Source organism: Xiphophorus couchianus, chromosome 1, assembly GCF_001444195.1.
Source record: "Xiphophorus couchianus chromosome 1, X_couchianus-1.0, whole genome shotgun sequence".
NCBI classification, from domain to species: Eukaryota; Metazoa; Chordata; class Actinopteri; order Cyprinodontiformes; family Poeciliidae; genus Xiphophorus; species Xiphophorus couchianus.
The window spans coordinates 14,639,370-14,657,209 of record NC_040228.1 but is presented as its reverse complement, the minus strand read 5'-3'; the positions used below and the strand labels follow the sequence as shown (position 1 = coordinate 14,657,209).

At 40.1% G+C, this 17,840-nt stretch overlaps 1 protein-coding gene across 10 annotated transcripts in view; it reads right to left on the bottom strand.

Annotated features, from left to right (window-relative positions):
• Positions 1-605: 605 nt before the first annotated feature.
• wnk3 (WNK lysine deficient protein kinase 3) overlaps positions 606-17,840 on the bottom strand; it is a 41,424-nt gene continuing 24,189 nt past the window's right edge. For 2 of the 10 annotated variants that reach the window (XM_028033517.1, XM_028033592.1), the window contains exons 11-25: positions 14,216-17,533; positions 13,309-13,352; positions 12,957-13,092; positions 12,720-12,836; positions 12,529-12,630; positions 12,396-12,441; positions 12,155-12,310; positions 10,123-12,065; positions 9,712-9,958; positions 6,834-6,919; positions 6,425-6,762; positions 6,094-6,329; positions 5,934-6,005; positions 5,224-5,381; positions 606-4,771 (exon numbers count right to left, since the gene is read on the bottom strand). In XM_028033517.1, coding sequence (XP_027889318.1) covers positions 4,232-4,771; positions 5,224-5,381; positions 5,934-6,005; positions 6,094-6,329; positions 6,425-6,762; positions 6,834-6,919; positions 9,712-9,958; positions 10,123-12,065; positions 12,155-12,310; positions 12,396-12,441; positions 12,529-12,630; positions 12,720-12,836; positions 12,957-13,092; positions 13,309-13,352; positions 14,216-17,533 — 7,539 coding nt within the window. In that variant the 3' untranslated portion in view covers positions 606-4,231. The other 8 variants (XM_028033848.1, XM_028033765.1, XM_028033676.1 and 5 more) reach the window with 8 other exon arrangements.

Sequence of the window (17,840 nt, the reverse complement as noted above, 5' to 3'; positions counted from 1 at the left end):
GGCCTTGACAACACAGCTGGATTTATATTTTAGATTCAATTGCACACATATGGCCTCTATTCCTAAAGTCTGGTAAGTTTTATATTAAATTTATGGATATCAGATTAAAAGGGATTCAGTGCAAATGCCTGCAACATTTTTCATTTTTTTACTTGGGGAAATAAAACATTAAAACCACATTCTCTTTTCCCTCCACTTCAGTCACTTTGCATTGGTATTTCAAATACAATTCTAAGAAAATACGAAGTGTGTGGTCTAAACATAAAAAGAATTGTGTTATTACAATTATCCTAGGTATCAGGTAAAGTACAGTAGTCTGAAGCTGAAATTTAATTGATGTCCCCAAAATATGTAATTGAACATTTCTGTCTGTGTTCTAATATTTTCACAGTTTCTGTTAAAATGTCCAAAACTTCCTTCTGTTTTGATAAAGGAAAAGAGCTCAATTGAAAACAATTTTCAAACCTTCGTCATTGATCCTAAGCTTAAACTGACACTGGGGCATAAATGTCTTTGCATAGCCTTAATGGCAAGAGTGTGGGTTAGAATGGCGTATTGTGAATCCACAAGTACCTCTCTTTGAAATAAGAACATGAGGGAACAAAAGGTTTTGTAATATTTATTTTGATTAGTTACAAAACATAAATAAAATCAACAATCAAATTAGTTACAATTTACAGAGGCTTAATCATCAGCAACATACTTTCTAGTATTTCTCTAGATTTTATTTTCCCACCAATATACTTTTATCAGTCATTCTTAGCCATGTTGTTTTGGGACTCCAAAGATTGTTGTTGCATTACTTAGTGTATTTTAACCTACCTGGAACAATAGGAAAGCTGGTGTCAATTATTTTAGTACAATTCAAAGCTTTCAACAGTGAAGTAAAATGTCAGAAATTGCCAATTTCTTCTACAAATATAAGAAAAACCCCTCATCATGCCTGACAAGGTGTTATATACCAAGTTATGGAGGCCCCATGAAAACAAGGATGCTTTCTAATTTTTATTAACTTTGAGTTTATAATGATGAGCATAGATTTTTTACAGTTTGTACAATCCTGTTCCAAAATACAAAAATAATCTGCATCTTTTCGATAACAATTTGGTTACACTCATAAAGACAAAGTAGGCTTCATCGTCATGACCCAAAAAATGTTGTTAGACACGTTAGTATCAGACATCACAGCACAGTATCTCACCTTGACTAGCAGTGCACTACATCTTTGTAAAAATGTAGGAATTCTCAAAAAGCTAAAAATACAAGAAACCTTTGAATTTATACTCTACAGCATGTAGTTTCTCAACCACACCTTTTAGTATGAACAACTCCTCTGTAAACCATTTGTTATTTATATCTGATTGACTTTGTGCAATCTCATGTCTTCCAAACCTTACAATCTCTCTTTAACCAATAAAACTGAATTCTGCTTTGACTGAAGAGTGAGCTAATAAACACATAGCCATAAATTTTAAAACATTCCTATGTATAAATGTATTATTAAATCAACAAACTGGCAATACATCAAATGCTGATTGCGATTGTTGTACACTTGAAATGGGTTTTAAAAAATAGGGTCCTGCAGGTTTAATTTGTTTAAGTTCCACATTTTCACTTCTGATCAACTCGAAGATTAGGATAAAAAACCAAATAGTTCATGGCTAAAATGATCAATGGCAAACAAAATACAGTGCCTTCAAAAACTAATCATACTCCCTCACATTTTCTCACATTACAACCACAAAATTCAGTGAAGTATACATGTACTTTCTGTGATAGAGTGTGTAGCTGTGAAGTGGAAGGAAAATAATGCTTTTAGAATATTTTTAAAATAAAAAACCTGAAGTGTGACATAAATTTGCATAGAGCCCATTTTACTCTATCCCCCTTAAATAAATTCCAGTGCAATTTTTTAGGTCACATTTGACTTACTGTCAGGTGTGACGTAATTAAAATCCACCTGTGTGTAACTTAATCTCAGTATAAATCTACTTATTCTCTGAAAGTCTCAGAGGTGTGTTTGAGGACATTATTGAACAAACAGCTTCATGAAGACCAAGAATAACAGCAGACAGGACAGAGATGAAATGGTGGAGTCGTTTAAAAAACAGGGTTAGGTTATAAAATATCCCAAATAGTTCACCATTAGTCATGCACTTCACTAATGTGTATATTAAGGGAAAGAGGCAAGATTGGTAAACTGTTGAAAGAAAGCACGAGCGTAAAACTGAACTTGTATTTAAAATGTGTGATAAATTTATAACACTCTGACACTCTGATCACGGAATGCCCAATATGAAAATGGTGGCAACAAGCTGTAGGAAAGCTTTTCATCAGCATTGAAAGGAAAGCTGGTCAGAGTTGATGAGAAAATTAAAAGGCGTTAAATATGGAAGCCGCCATTCTTGAGAATCACGTGCATGTTCACCTTCACAACAATCCGAAACATACAACCAGAGCTAAAACAGTTTAGATCAGACAATGTTTGTATTAGAATGGCCTAAACCTAAATACAACTGAGCATCTGACAATACCTGCAAACCGATGTCAACAAAAACTTTTCATCACATCAGACTGAGCTTCAGCTATTTTGAGAATAAAATAGGCAAAAAGTTTAGTCTCTAGATATGCAAAGCCTTGCTGGAAAACTTGTTCCTACAAAGTATTAACTTAGGTGGATTAATTCATGTGAATGCTCCACTATTTTGTAGAAAAAATGTTTAAAAAACAAACTTCCTTCCACTTCACAATTATACACTCCTTTTTAAATAATAAAAAAATCTAAATAAAATGCAGTGAAGTTTGTGGTTGTGTGTAAAATCGTCAAAGGGCATTAGCACTTTTATGTGGCATTGCAATAATTCAATGTGTGAAGTATTCTCAACCATATTTAACATCAAACTTACAACCATTAAGACCTAATAGCTTTTATTACTTTCTGTCGTCTGAGGAGGCAAGCCTAGAACACAGGCAGAGTAAACATTTCCACACAGTGAGTGAGCACAGTGACATCTGAGAAGCTGCTTTCAATGAAAGAAAAAGATGCAATTCATTTTACAGATTAATGTGACTCTCACCATTTGCTCTCTTTTAAACAGACAGTCATGCACCCACGACAACACGGTTATCAAAAGTAACATTGAAATAACTAATTCAGCATGGTTTCCCTAGTTTGTATGACCTTGACCTTTTCTTTTTTTTTCTCCCTCTTTCTCTTTAGCACAACCCCCGCTTAACTTGATATGGAGAAATCAGATTGTATCTAGGACACCATGTTTACCTTTTTAGGCTCCAAACTACACAGAGATTGTGGGTGTACTGCAGGTGGAAGCAGCTTCCACTCAGGTAAAATCAGACATATCATGAGGTCTTGCAGAATTGAGTGGAAAGTATCCAGGTGTTTACTGAGCACGATTTCAATGAATCACTGTATAATTTTAAACTTGTATTATTACAAAGACAAATGACAAGCCGTAGGAAACACAACACTACATGTGTGAGACGAAAGTAGGCGCACAGGTCGACCAAGCTTAATTATGTAATTTTCTGTTTAATTTATCTTCATTATGTATTGTGCTGCAAACCTAGTTGTAAAAAAAAAACCTTAAAATGTATGTATTGAACTGGCAATAATCACTGTATCTACAAAAAAGTTGTATGCTTTTTCAGACAAATTGATTAATACAATACATGCTGATCAACTCAGATGACCATTACTAATTGCACTTTTAAACGTGATAGTTCTTTCACTGTAAGCGTTGGCTGACTGAGCCAAAAATAATGCCACAGTAAAATTATTTGTCCTTGCTGTCTCGGCTTTCAGAGGCTCCAGGTCCAGCGGAGTTGGTTTGCAGGTAAAAAGATTTTTTTTTTCCATCCAAGGACATCATCATGTGATATGTTCTCAAATATTCAACAAATACTGCAGCCACACTCCTAAATGCACCCATCCATACATTAAAGACGTTTACACATCAACATCCAATCATCCGTAACTCCAGCAGCTGAATTTTATATTAATCTGTTTGGTTTTTTTTTCACAGGAACCTCCTTTCTTCATAAGGAGAGGAGGCTAAGAACCATGCTGAAATACATATATTCACTTCACTCACAGGTTACCCACACATATACCACTTAATTATCACTCCAAAATGAATGTGATTTATGTTTCAAATCACTGGGGTATGGCCACCTCTTGGAGCTTCACATTTATTTCTCAAATCTCTTGGTTTTATTTTTGTCCCAAAGGAAGAGTAGAGGTTGGGGTTGTTGGGTGAATTTTGGCACTGGAAGGTAGAGCAGCAGTTGAACAAGATGAAGAACAGGTAGGCGAGGGGGAGGAACAGGAGCAAAATACACCCCCAATAGCTGCGGTGCTGTCAGTGGGTACAGTGGGTCCACCTCCATGTAGCAGCGACGTGGCCGTGGACACTGGGATTTGGATTTGGGAAGGCAGCAGCGGTTGGCTTTGAGGTGTTGGTTGGGGCAGCAAGATGGTGGGTTGCACCTGTGACTGTATGGAGGTTTGCATCCGAGGTTGTGGCATTTGCTGGCACATAGGAGACTGCGGATAGGTCATCTGCTGAAGGGGGGGAGGCTGATGGAGGTGTAAACTCTGATGCATCTGCGGTGCTTGACCCATGTGTGATTGTGGGGCTGGAGGAACCGGAGAGGCCAGGGTGGTCAGGGTTCCTCCACCTGCGTAAGGAGAGGAGGCTAAAGGTGCCTGGGGGTTCAGTTGGGCTGCTGGAAACCAACCTGGTCGGCCCACCTGCAATTATTATATCAATGAATAATAAGAAAAATTCTTATTATTTTTGCTTTAAGTTGTCAAAAGTACCTATATCCATTTATGTATTACACATTTTGCCACACTGCATTTTTGCAATAAACCAACAGAAGGTAGAAAATCATAAAAGTTGATTGGAGCAAAAGGTGTGTCAGAGTATTCTGAAAACTATGTATTGGTTTCCTTCCACATTAGACTTGTGTATTACATTGTATTAACTTATTAAAAAACACCCCAATAAAATATACCAAAGTTTGTTCTGACAATGTGACAAAATGTGAGAAAGTCCAGACATTATACTTCTGTCGCTACTGTAAACAGATAACAAAGAACTTAATTTTCTAAAACAAAATCATGCTCCATATTGATCAAATCTATTCACATAATAATATGAAGCAAAACCTATCTATGTATTTTATTGTGTTTAGTCATACCTCTGCAGACTGGCTCCAGCCTCCCTGTACCTGCTGAATCTGTTTGATTTGATTCAGAGATGGCTTGATTGGAGCAGGACCTACTGCCTCCTTTGTCCAATTGTCAACAAGTTTGTGCAGTTCATCAGTGAATGTGCTTTTCCTTGATGGGCTGTGATCTGTGGAAAGATGAGATGATTAATGACATTGTTACGGCCCCCCCCTTTTTTTGTGAGGAGGGGAGTAACACGACAGCCACAATCATTTGACAGAGTCCAGGTGAATGTTGTAAAAAAGAGGGATTTATTGATAACAAAAATCCCGGAAGGCTCACACAAACTGTGGGGGAGAAAGGGGCGGTTAGGGGGGTGCCAAATCATAGAAAATAATAAAACAAAACAGGGCCTAACTACCGTCTGAACTAAAGAAACAAAAAGAAAACAAAAACCCTGTTTATCTAATCTAACAAAAGTTTCCACCAAAACTTTACATGGGTGGCACCCACCTCCTTACCTAATGAGTGATGAATGGATGGATAAACAAACCGATTTTTGATGGAGTATTGAAAAGCGGTAGAGAGGTACTGTACATCTTTTAAACAGGGAAAATAAATAAACTCTAGAACACCACAAATGATTAAGGCTTATTTCTTTTTTCCATTAACAATCAAATCAGATTTTTTCCCCAGACTCATTAGTAAGTCTAGATGAATCACTAAAATTTGAACCTACCTTTTCTATCAGGCACTGCAGAGCGGAGTCTACCCTGTTCGCCACCCAAAAAACTACTTGACTGCTGAATCCCTGGAAGAGACATAGGAGCAGTTAGACACATTCAGACAACAATATACTTTTAAAAACATGGGGAAAATGTGCCTCGCAGTCGCCTAACCAGAGTATGGAACTCCATTGTTGTCCATGTGAGAGTGGGGTCGGGAGCGAAGCTTAGCTTTGGCCATCCGGGACCTGCGTGGAGAAACGACAGGCAGAGCAGCAGGAAGAGGAGGAGTTCGGCACAGATAGGCAGGTAAACTTTGTCTTTGGTCTTTGAGAGAACGAAGCTGTCTGTAGAGCTCTTGAAGTTCTCTGTTCTGCTGGGCTTGAAGGGAAACAACCTCTCTGATGTGCCTACAAAAAAAGATGATATTAAGACAAAAACATGTTAATCTATTTGATACTGAGTAAAAATAAAATAAAATAAAAATTAACAGGTTATTGTTTACTTTTCTCTTAGCATCTGAAGTTCTCTTCTAAGCCCTTCATCTTCTAGCTCACTCTCATCATCATCATCACTGCTGCCAAGTGGAGAGTGGCTGTGCCCAAAACCACGAGAAGGATGGCCCTTCAATGGGGTCATCTTGCAGTCTTCTTTGTCCCATTCTTTTGCCTGAGTTTTCCTCCTATCGCGTCCCAAATCAGGAGACACTGGTGAGCTGTCAGTTTGTCTGTCTTCTTTCTTTGTCACGGTCCGCATTACAGAGAAACGTCCCACTTTCCTATGAGTGCTACTCTGACCTGAAGGCAGATCCTTTGGAGGGGAGCTGTGGGGAACTGGATTCACCTAATGACCAAAAGAGATATTAGTTCAAACTAAAAAACGTAGAAGCTAAAGTCAGGATGTATGACTCCTACCTGAAATCGACCTTTGCACAACTGAGGTGAGCTTAATGGTGTCTCCTTCTTGTCATCGTCAAGTGCCTCACTGCACAAATATCCCTCTGATAAAATAAATGAGGAAAACAAAAAAGGACAGGCAGACGCAAAGATAAGGACACAGAATCACAAAAGTGATGAATACAACAAATCAATGTAATAAAAATAATAATAAAGACACACAAACACACACAGATGAGAAACATGAACAAAGTTGAGTTATCAACTTGCCAACATTGTAGATTTTCATCTTGTAATGTCAGTATGTGTTGTGTATCATATTTAAGAAGCTATGAAAATTAACCTGAAAAACAAAATGCAGCTTTTGTAGACAATTAAGAAAACTGTTGCTAATGTGAAATACTGTGTACCCAACAAGCCCTCAGTTTCATATCTGTTCTCTCTTTATAATCACAAAAAGTGTAACATCACATTTAAGGACTGGGCTCAGATAAAAAGTGCCTTGCAAAAGTATTCTGACTTTTTCAGATTCTGTCACATTACAAAAACAAACTTCCATCTATTTTATTGGCATTTACTGTGATAAATGAACACAAATAAGCGAATAAAATTGCAAAATTGAAGTAATATGACAAGTTTTTAAAAAAACTTTTTACAAATGAATATAAAAAATGTATACCAGACTTGCACATTTAGAGACAAAAATGTTCCTGCCAATTTGATTAGCTGTTCCCATCAACTCTGATCGGGTCTGTCAACAGAAACCTTCCCACAGAATGGATTCTGTGGGAATCCATTTTTTTAAACAATGGGTTTCTTCTTCTTGTGTTAGTCAATTCCAATGAAATACACAGACGACTGTAAAAAAGTATTAATACTTTTGCGAGGCCCTGTATAATAAATGTGTTGGGTACTTAAGTTAGCATTACAGCAAAGTGTAGACATGGATAACCATCACAATATTTAAATTATACATTAAAAGAGTTACAAACACAAACAAGCAAAAAAATATTAATTAAAATAAAGTAAACAAAATGCTGAAGTTTGTTACAAGTGTTACTTACAGATAACGGTCCATTATTAGTCACTGGTGTGGAACATAACAAAGGTGCTCATGCACGTGCTCTTGTAGGAGAGGTTCTAAGCTACTACTAAACAAGTAACATATAAAAACATAAACATGCAAGATGGATGGAGAATTTTAACAAAATGATGGAGCTTTGATATATGGAAACCCTACCATTACAATCCCTGCAGTAACTGTGAGGCCTACACATTCTATATATAACCCTGTTTCCATAAGTAGATACTGTGTAAAATGTAAATTAAAACAAAATGCACAACTCTTAAAATCAGGAAGCCCTGTATTTTATCCTATTATTGTTTTTTTAAATGATAAAAAAAAAACAATAAAAAGCTGATTCTGAAAAATATCAGTGTTTACATTTACTTTCTCCACTGTTCTAGGTCCTGGTTTCTTCATCTCAGAACGATATTAATTTAGTGTAGGATAGGTCTGGATGCTGGCAGGTCAGTTTAGCATCATGTTGTCTGTACTAAACAGCTAAGTTAATGTAATTAGTCTATAGATTGCTTAGATATATATTGCTTAAATTAAGCTACTGAAACATTTGTATTTCTCGGTTGTTCTGGAGTTCATTTTAGATTTTCTAGTATTGCTTGCATTATATTGCAGTTCCGATAGGGGATCGTAACCATGATTAGTTTCAAACCATTTCCTGCATAAAAAGTTCACTTTGGTTTACATGAAGCTTTAACTATGCAAGACACTGAAGTTGAGGCAATCACTAAAATCTGGATACTTGTCTTTGATACACATTAATAGTCTTTCACTACTTAAAGTAATCAGTAAGATGTAATGTAATTCGGAATGGAATTTTTCAAATTCCATAAAACTTTCAGCAAACTGCATATGTATAGCATATATATAAGATTATTTTATGCAAGATTGAAATATGTCATGGTATTAATGGATAAAATATTGCAATAGTTGCATCCTAAATTATAGTCTCACTTGTCCCATAAAGAAAGTGCACATTGATTCTAAATAAAAGCTTATCACATATTAAGTGACTTGCAAAAGTAGTCAGACTGTTTGACTGGAATTTTGCCTTTCACCACTCATATTTGAGTGGTGAAAGGAAAAGCATGTAAAGGTTTTTTTACAATTCATTACAAAAACTAAAAGTATTGTGTAATTTTGCTTTAGGTCCCTAAGTTGATATTTAAGATTTTATTAAGTGTGGAAGTCTTTTGGAGGATATTTCCACCAGCTTTCCCAACTTTTCTCAGTAAGGTAAGCTTAGCTGCTTCGTATCTTATCTGTGTAATGACGTGATGCGCTGCCTATTCTGAGTCAGAAGGTGAGGTGGATGCCGGTAGTGCCCGGGGACTTGGGGCAATGAAGCAGAGTGTCATATGAAAAGACACGTCCTGGGAACAAGTCACAGCTGGGCTTAGCTCCAGAGCTCATCTGGACTTGGAGAGCATCAGATGTCTGATGTCAACCTCCTCCTAAAACTGTGCCACCCATCTCTACACTCCACTGTTCTTTCCTCAAAGTGCCTCGTGCAAAAAGAAAGATTTTTAAGAAAATGAAATATAGACTGAAAAAATCGTAACATAGAAAGTGCAAACAATAATGTATGCAGTGATGTCAACACTGAAATTACATGGGAACTATATACAAAAGAAGGGAATTGACAAATTTACCTTTACACATAAACATACGTTACCATAAATATTTATTAATTCTTTAAGGTTAAGAATTTTTATTTGCTAAGTTAAAATTAGTACTAGACGTTAGATCTAGTTCCATGCTCCAACACCCCATTCTCCCTTTGTCGTGCTCTCTCGCTCCCTAAAAGGACGCTACCTTGTGGGACACTGGGCTTCTTGAACAAGCTGGCGGAGTGGCGCAGTTTGCATGCCCAGTTTTTGAATTTTCGAGTCCAGGATTTCTTGCTAACCGGATTTCTGATACTAGGACATGTCAGGTTTAGGCCAAAATATCCACCTCCTGCATTGTGCTGCTGCTGTCCATGCTGGAGGGAGATCGGTTGCTGACTGAAAGGCCATGATGAATCTCCGACGGCACTGGTGTCAGAGTGTGGGTGTACAGCCTAGAACAGTTAGGACAATTAAGACTGGCAGCATGAATGGGAGACATAAAAAATGGAGAGATACTTAAACATCTACAAGTAATCGCAGACATTTAAAGAGGAGTTACATTTACACTGTGAATTATAAACAGCTAATTCAAATATTATTTTCGGTATTTACTTACAGGTACAGTTGGTTCTCCTGATACAAGTAAGTGCTGGGATCCAGCAGTACCATCCTTACTGGGAGCACAGAAAGAAATGGGCTTGGTGGATGAGGCAGAAGCAGAGGGGACAGAGGGGATGGGTTGCTGCTCTACAGGTTCAGACAGAACAAGGTTTCCAACTTCTGATAAAGCTTCATATTCCCCTCTACCTCTCTCTGGATCAGGAGAGGTAGAAGAGGAACGGGGAGTGGTGGAGGAGGTAGTTGAGGATGGGGTATGGGGGGAGGTGTCTGAGGAAGTGGCTGGTGGGTGAAAAGACAAACGTTGGAGTGCCTGGGGCTCAGACAATTCATCGCCTCCCGCTGACATAGAGGCAGCTGATGTAGAAATAGAGGCAGCTCCAGGCAGCGTTCCCCCGCTGCTGTACTCCTGATACAATAAGTTCCTCAGCTTTTCATCCAAAGTCTTAATACGGTTATCAACAAATTCAATTTTTGGGGGACCTTCACTGTCTGACTCAGCCACGGAGGACGGTTGACCAGGGGATGGTGTCATTGTTAGGGAAAGGCTGGGTAGGTGGGGTTCAGCCGAGGCGAGATGGAGTGGAGGCAGAGAGGAATCAGATGAAGGGTGAAGCGGGCCAGAAAAGCTGCCTGTGTCCTCCGTGATGCTCGTCTCTCCTGTAGAGCCCTCTGATTCAGACATCTGTAAAGAGGACTGCTTCTGACTTGCAAACTGCAGCTGCTTCTGAGATGAATCTGTGGTTTTAGTCCTATCGTATTGCTGCTCAGAGTGTTGAAGCAGTGCTTGTGGCTGCACAGGCTCTGCAGGCATTTGACTCGGTTGTGAAATCTGATGTTGTGGTAAAGGGGTAACATTTAGCTGTGCCTGCTGTTGGAGAAACTGTTGACTTATGGATGTCGGCAACATTTGACCTTGAGCTGCTACACCTATAAAGAGTTGGTGCTGTTGTTGCTGCAGCTGAGGCTGCAACATTTGCTTTTGCTGCATCATCTGTTGCAAGACTACCTGTTGATGCTGTGGCTCCTGCTGCTGGGAGACTATAAGAGACTGAGGTGTCAGAACTTGCTGTGGTAGCTGTTGAATCAGAGAGTCCTGAATCATTTGTCCAGCATATTGAAACGGTTGCTGTTGTGGTGGCTGGGATTGCTGTAGGGGCAATGGTTGCAGAATCTGTAGTGACTGTGCAGATGGTTGAAGCAACTCCCTTTGAATTGACTGCGGTAACACCAATGTCTCAGGAAGTTGTTGAACAGCTGTATGCCTTTGCAGCAGTTGTGGTTCCTGCAGCAGTGGCTGCTCTTGCTGCAGCAAACTTTGATCTGGGTTTTCATGGCATTCCGATAGCTGTTGTTTTGGTGTTAACTGCTGTATCTGTTGTTCAAACTGCAGTGTTAACAGCTGTGGTTGTGTTGCTGCTTGTTGCTGCGATGCAGGCTGCACTTGTAGCTGTGATTGCAGTGGCACTGTGGTGGCCATTTGGGAAAATGTCTGCTGATCCTCAATGGGAAGTTGACTTACTGCAGCCACAGGAGTGGAATGAAAAGAGGTTGAAGACTTTTCAACTGCTGATAGCCTTGATGCATCTTCTATACTCTGACCTAGAATGGAGCAAACACTGGTGACTGCAGGGGTAAGGTTACTGGAAACTATGGTGTTGGTTGGGGGAGACATGAGAGTAGGAGAGGCGTTCAAGGTGGGGACATTAGCAGGGGTTGGGTTTGCTGTAGTTGAAAGACAACTGGGAATTTGGTCAACTGAAGGGGCAATGACCAGAGCAGAGGCGTGTCCAGAGATGGTTTCAAAGGCCATAGTGTCAGCTACAGAGGCTGAGCCAGGGACAGGAACAGCAGAGGCTGGAGAGGAGGCAGAGGAGAAGGTGTTGTGGGGGGAAGAAGCCTTTTGAGTAAAGGATTCAAAAGTCTGGGATGCATATTTTTCTAAAGTAAGTGGAAAACATACAGTTAGTTTTTGTTATTCTCTCAGTCGTATTAATAAGCCACAACATTAACACCTAATTTGATCTCACCTTCATCCTTTTGAGGAGACTGTGGGATTTTTGTCTCAACAGTTGGTGGTGGTGTGACTGCACCCTGGCTAGACAGAGAGTCTCTGTGACGAATGGTCTGGTTGATAAAGAAGCGCCAGCGTCCCACTGGTGATGACTGGGGGACAGACTCCACTACTAAACCATAAGGATAGCGTATTAGTCGTATTATAATTTTTTTCTCTTATTTTGTCAATTAGGAAGTAAATCCCTCCACACTTACCAGAGGTGGAGGGAGTGCTCACTTGTAACTGGTCAGTTGATCCAGTCTGGTAAAGAAAACAGAGTCAAATTTGTCATCATTCATTCAACAGGCAAACAGCAGTGGCCAAATTGTTGGTTCTACATAAACATACCTGTGTATGGGTCTGAAGAATTTCTTGGGCTTTTTTCACAATTGATCTAAGCTCCTCCACAAATTTCTCTTTCGCTAAATCTAGGACAAAGTCTTCCTCTACCTAAAATATACAACCAGACAGCAGTTATGAAACTGTGTAAATGAAGTTAAGTATGAGTATTAACATTATCAAAACATTAGAAGCTTTACCATGTAATCTGCAATATCTTCAGGTGCATCTCCTTCAATATCAAATTTGAATGTCACCATTTTGTTACTATGAGTCTCTAACTGACACTCTACCAAATTGTCTCCCTTCCCAGACACCTGTGAATGTTATAGAAGACAATAATATACCAGTTAATCAAGAACTTTATTCTCTTATAGATGTTTTTGTTTTATTGTCACACTTTATTGTTTCCAATCGACAAGGTTTTGGTCTTTCACCTGGAGCATGCTCAGTTGAAACTGATGTGAACCTTTCTCAGGTTTCTGAGAGGAAGCCTTTTTCTGAGATTTTGACTTCTCAGATTTTCCATTTCCCAAATTGTGCTGAATGTCTTCTCCATTTACTGAAACAGACCTGTGGTTGACAGATGGGATGTTAAATATCAAAGAATGAAAGATTTTTTAAAATTTTCACATACATGTAAGACAAAGATAAGCCAGATCAGTAGTTGAAAAATAATAAATATTAAAATGTCAACGCTGATTATAGTATTTTGAGAAATTAAGCATTAAAAGGCCTGCTTTTTGCACATATGTTTAGCTGAAAAATTTATTTTATGAGAAAACATACCCTGTTGAAGAGTGACATTCTGCGCTTGCCAGGTATGGCCCATCCTGCAGAGTATTCATAGATACACAATGCATAAAAAAACAATACACACACAAATATCACCATACACCATATTATTACCATAGAAGTTGAAAATCAAGCAATATTTGGAGTATGAGTAATATGATATTGAATTCAACCCTCCTCAAACGTTTGGAAAGCTCTGAAGTGTAAAAACATAACTTCAAATAAATAAAAAGATGTTGTTCCCACCAATTTAAAGCTGCACAAAGTTAGTCTGAAAGTTAAGGATGACACCACTAGCGTACTGGACAAAAGAAAAACCCTTTACACAAAACTAGCCATCATTACTACAAAGCAATTAATAAAAAAAAAGCCAAAAAGATTTTCTTTAATGACACCTTACATGAGCTTTGTTCTAATGCCAGAAAAAAAATCCCAAGAGAAAATCCAATTTATGATGCTGTAAACAATGAAACCTGAGATCAGGATATTGGGCTACGGTTGTGCCATGGAGCAAATAACTTTTTAAAAGCTAGTTTTAGACAACTTTAAAGGGCTAGGCTTAAAACCAGGTGAAAATAATAGCAGAAACCTAACATCTTTCCATAGACGCTCTCACAAACAGATTTCACTAAAACATATCGAAAGAATAATATTAAGACTAGTATATTCATGTCAAGTATCCTGCAACAAAATACATCCCCATACAGCATCCCCATAATAGTGTAATAATAAGTCTGACCTGCACCATGAAATGCTACACTTTGTTTTCCAGGAATCAGAATATGTTAGTATAAATTGAAGAGGTAAAATCAATGACTGTTTTAAATACTGCAGTAAGTAAGAAGCTTTAATCATTTGATAAGCATGTCAGTAAATTATTTCTGTTTCATATTTCATGTACCTGAGCGGTGCCCAGCAGGGAAATGTCACAGTCTTGCAGCGAGCCTTGGGAGGGTTTGGGAGCATTAGAGTCAAGCAATCGTTGTGCAGAGGCAGGCTGAGGGGAGGTAGGTACAAAGCTGGCCTGCCCTGGTAAAGATACTTGGGCTAGTTGCGAAGATGTAGAAAGCTCTGCAGCAGGGACAGGTTGTTGGGGTAGTGCAGATGGTAGTGTTGTGGAGGGACATGAAGGGCTCAGGGGCAGTTGTTGCGCATCAGACATAGCTTTAAGCAAAAGAGATTCTTCAGAATCTGGTGTCTTGTGGTCTGTCTGAGTGTGAGAATGAGTCTGTGTTTGAACCAGTGTCTGTGTTTGAGAGTGTGTCTGGGCCTGAATGCAGGTTTGTGTATGTGTGTGGGCTGGGAGAAGCTGCTTGGCATGATGCTCTGGAGATGAAGGGGTCCCTGTTATTAAGTGACTATACAGAGGGAGAGTCTTAGTGGGTGACTGAGGCATGGAAACATTACTGGGTCCTGACTGTGCAGAGGGCTGTATCAACACATGTGAAGGGCACTGAGAAGGAAGCTGACTTTTGTCAAGTGTTGTCAAGGTTTGTTGTGGAAGAGATGGCTGCTGGTTGGGAGTTTGGATGGGCTGTGCTGGTAACTGAAGTGGTGCAGTAGAGTTTCCTGGGGGTTGATGGACTGGATTTTGGTTTTGGTGCTGAGGCTGCTCAGCAGGCTGAGGCATAAATGTCTTAGAGGTGGGCTGAATGATGGTAGAGTCTGCAGAGCTTCCAATTAACGCTTGGTGCACTGCAGCAACTGGATATAGTGCTGCTTGCCCTGGAACTATTCCTTGTCCAGTTTGCACTGGAAGAGGAGCAACATGAACGCTAACAGGGTCAGCCGATTGAGCGAGACTCTCAGTGGTTGTTACAGCACTCTCAGCCGAGCCCGGAGACAGAATCATCTGCTGATGCTGCATTACTGGTTGCTGATGCACCTGATTTTGCAAAGCATGAGTCATGTTGTGCTGCACAGATGGTATGTCTTGGTGGGGAGGTTGTGAGACAAACTGTGGGATCATTAGGCCAGGGTGAGAAAGCAGCTGACAAGGCGGTTGGCCTTGAGTTTCTTGTTGGAGTTTGGGCTGGATGGGGCTCTTCATTAGAGCACCTTGCTGAATGTAAGTCTCATGCTGTACTGGACCTGGAAGAGAAGAAACTGCAGCTGAAAGTTGGGCAGTGGTTTGGTTTTGTTGGCACATCATCTGAGTATTGATGTCTGGGACTTTGCCATGTGCAGGCTGGAGCTGTAGAATAGTTGTATGTTGAGGCTGAGTCTGGATAAATGACTGAGCAGTTACCTGAGCCTGAGTAGGAGTTACAGGTCCAGGATAACTAGCCTGTAAAGGAATTTGCTGTGCCTGCAAGACTTGCGTTTGTCCTTGGATCACGGCTGTTGGGGCAGATACACTGACCACAGTTGTAGTTTGAGAGGCTTGGGGCACAGTCTGGACTAAAAACTGGGCTGGAATCTGGTTCTGGGGGTGAAATGGACTTTGTCCTTGCTGTCCTAAGAAAACAGGAGCAGTCTGGACAGGAATGGGGGTAGTCTGTATGGTCACTGGGACCTGTACTTGAGAGATTACGTCAGTTTGGTCTTGTAGTCCTTCAATGGTCACAGGAACACCAACTGTTCGATGGGTTGCCGTGGAGGTGTGGTGCTGTGGCTGAGCAACAAAAGCTTGCTGCTGAATAAGTGCTAGCTGCTGCCGTTGCTCCATAGTGTCTTGCTTAGCTGACTGCTCTGCAGACTGAAAAGTGGTAAGTTGGGGGTTACACATCTGTTGCATGTTAGCAGATTGTGGCGGAATCTGCAGCTCACTGCTGCTTTGAGGTGTAGGCACAAGTTCTTGTTTGTCAGCTTGATGCAAATGCTGAATGATGGCAGCTTGTTGCTGCTGCTGTTTCTCTTGAGTTTGAAGCTTCATTTGAGCCTGCTGCTGTAAAAATTCAGCACTTTGTTTGTCTGAGGGGAGATTTTGAAGTTGTTTTTCAAGCTGCTTTTGCAACAGAGCTTGCTGCTGAAGATGCTCCAAGTTTTGTTCAAGTTGTATTTGTTGCAGTTCTTGCTGTTGCAGCTGAGCTGCCTGTTGTAACTGGGACTGCTTTAAAATTAACTGCTTTTGCAAGTGGTGCTGGATTAATGCTTGTTGCTGTTCTATCTGTTGGAATATGGTTTGCTGTTGTACTTGTTCACAATTCTGCTGTGTTTGCTGAGGTTGTTGCTGCAGTGTAGTGTTTTGCTGCTGTTGTCCACTTTGTTCTTGTGTTTCTGCTTCTGTTAGAGTTATTCCTTCCTGCTGCTGCCCTGTTTGCTGATATAACTGTTGTATCTGCTGTTGTTGTGAAGGTATCTGTGGTTGTTGTTGCACTTGTGCTTGTGTAGGTTGTCCTTGATGCAGAAGACTTAGCTGTTGCTGTTCATACCTCTGATATAGAGAAGCTTGCTGCTGATCCATGAATTGTTTGTGTTGCAGCACTTTCTGTTGTTGTAGCTGTGTCTGGTGCTCCTGTTGTTGAAGCAGAGTCATTTGTTGCTGCTGATCAAGCTTTTGGACATACAATGGGTGTCGTTCAAGGAGCAACAGGTGTTGCTGTTGAAGTAGCTGTTGCTGCTGTTGTAAAAGAGATTGCTGTTGCTGAAGCTGTTGCTGTAGTTGTGTTTGTCTGACTGTCTGCTCGCATGTTTCTCCTGCTGGTTGCAGTTTATAAACCTGAGGTTGTTCCCCTGGCCGAGGCACTGACAAAGCTTGAGGCTCCATGCTTGTTTGTGTGGTCTTCACTTGCTGTTGAGGAGTTGACTGGACATTTTGAACAGGTTGCTGTACAAAACTCTCCTGCTCCGGCTCGCGGTGATGCTTTTGGATAGCTGTAGCTGGAAGGCTATGATGCTGCTTTTCTGGAGGCAGCTGAGTTGCATTAATCTGTTGATGTTCAACTGATGTGGGTTGTGGTGGTTGCTGCTGATGGGTGGAGGTCTGGGAAACCATGTCTGGCTGTTGTGTAATAATGCACTGTTGTGGAATAACAAAACACTGTGTTTGCTGGGGAGTGGAATGGGGAATAATGTCAGCCTGCTGCATGGGAGAAGCAGGTAGCTGAGTGTGGAGCATAGCGGTCCCTGTAATTCCAGCAGGGTCACTGACAGACATAGATGTGGGGAAAACACCAATGGGAGCTTGGGGAGGAATGGGAGGTATGTTTGACTGTGAGGGAGCCATGGATCCATGAGCAGTGAGTGGTTGGAATGCATCTGATGGAAATGTTTGTGACTACTCAGCGATAATGAAAGAACAAGGATTTGAGTTGAATGCAGGAAAGGATGAGAGGAGAAAGCAGTACAAAAACTAGATTAGGAATAAGCTTTGACAAGGAAAATAAACAAACACACTTAACTTCAGAGAACAGTGCTTCCCACAGTATTTTATACTGAATAAGGAGCTTGGATCATAAACTGAAATTACACTGTGGGGAAGGAAAGCATGATTTTATAGACACATTTTTTAATCACCAGGATGGAAATTTCGAATTTCTAGCATCTCACTATCTCTAATCACTGACATCCTGTGGGAAGCACTG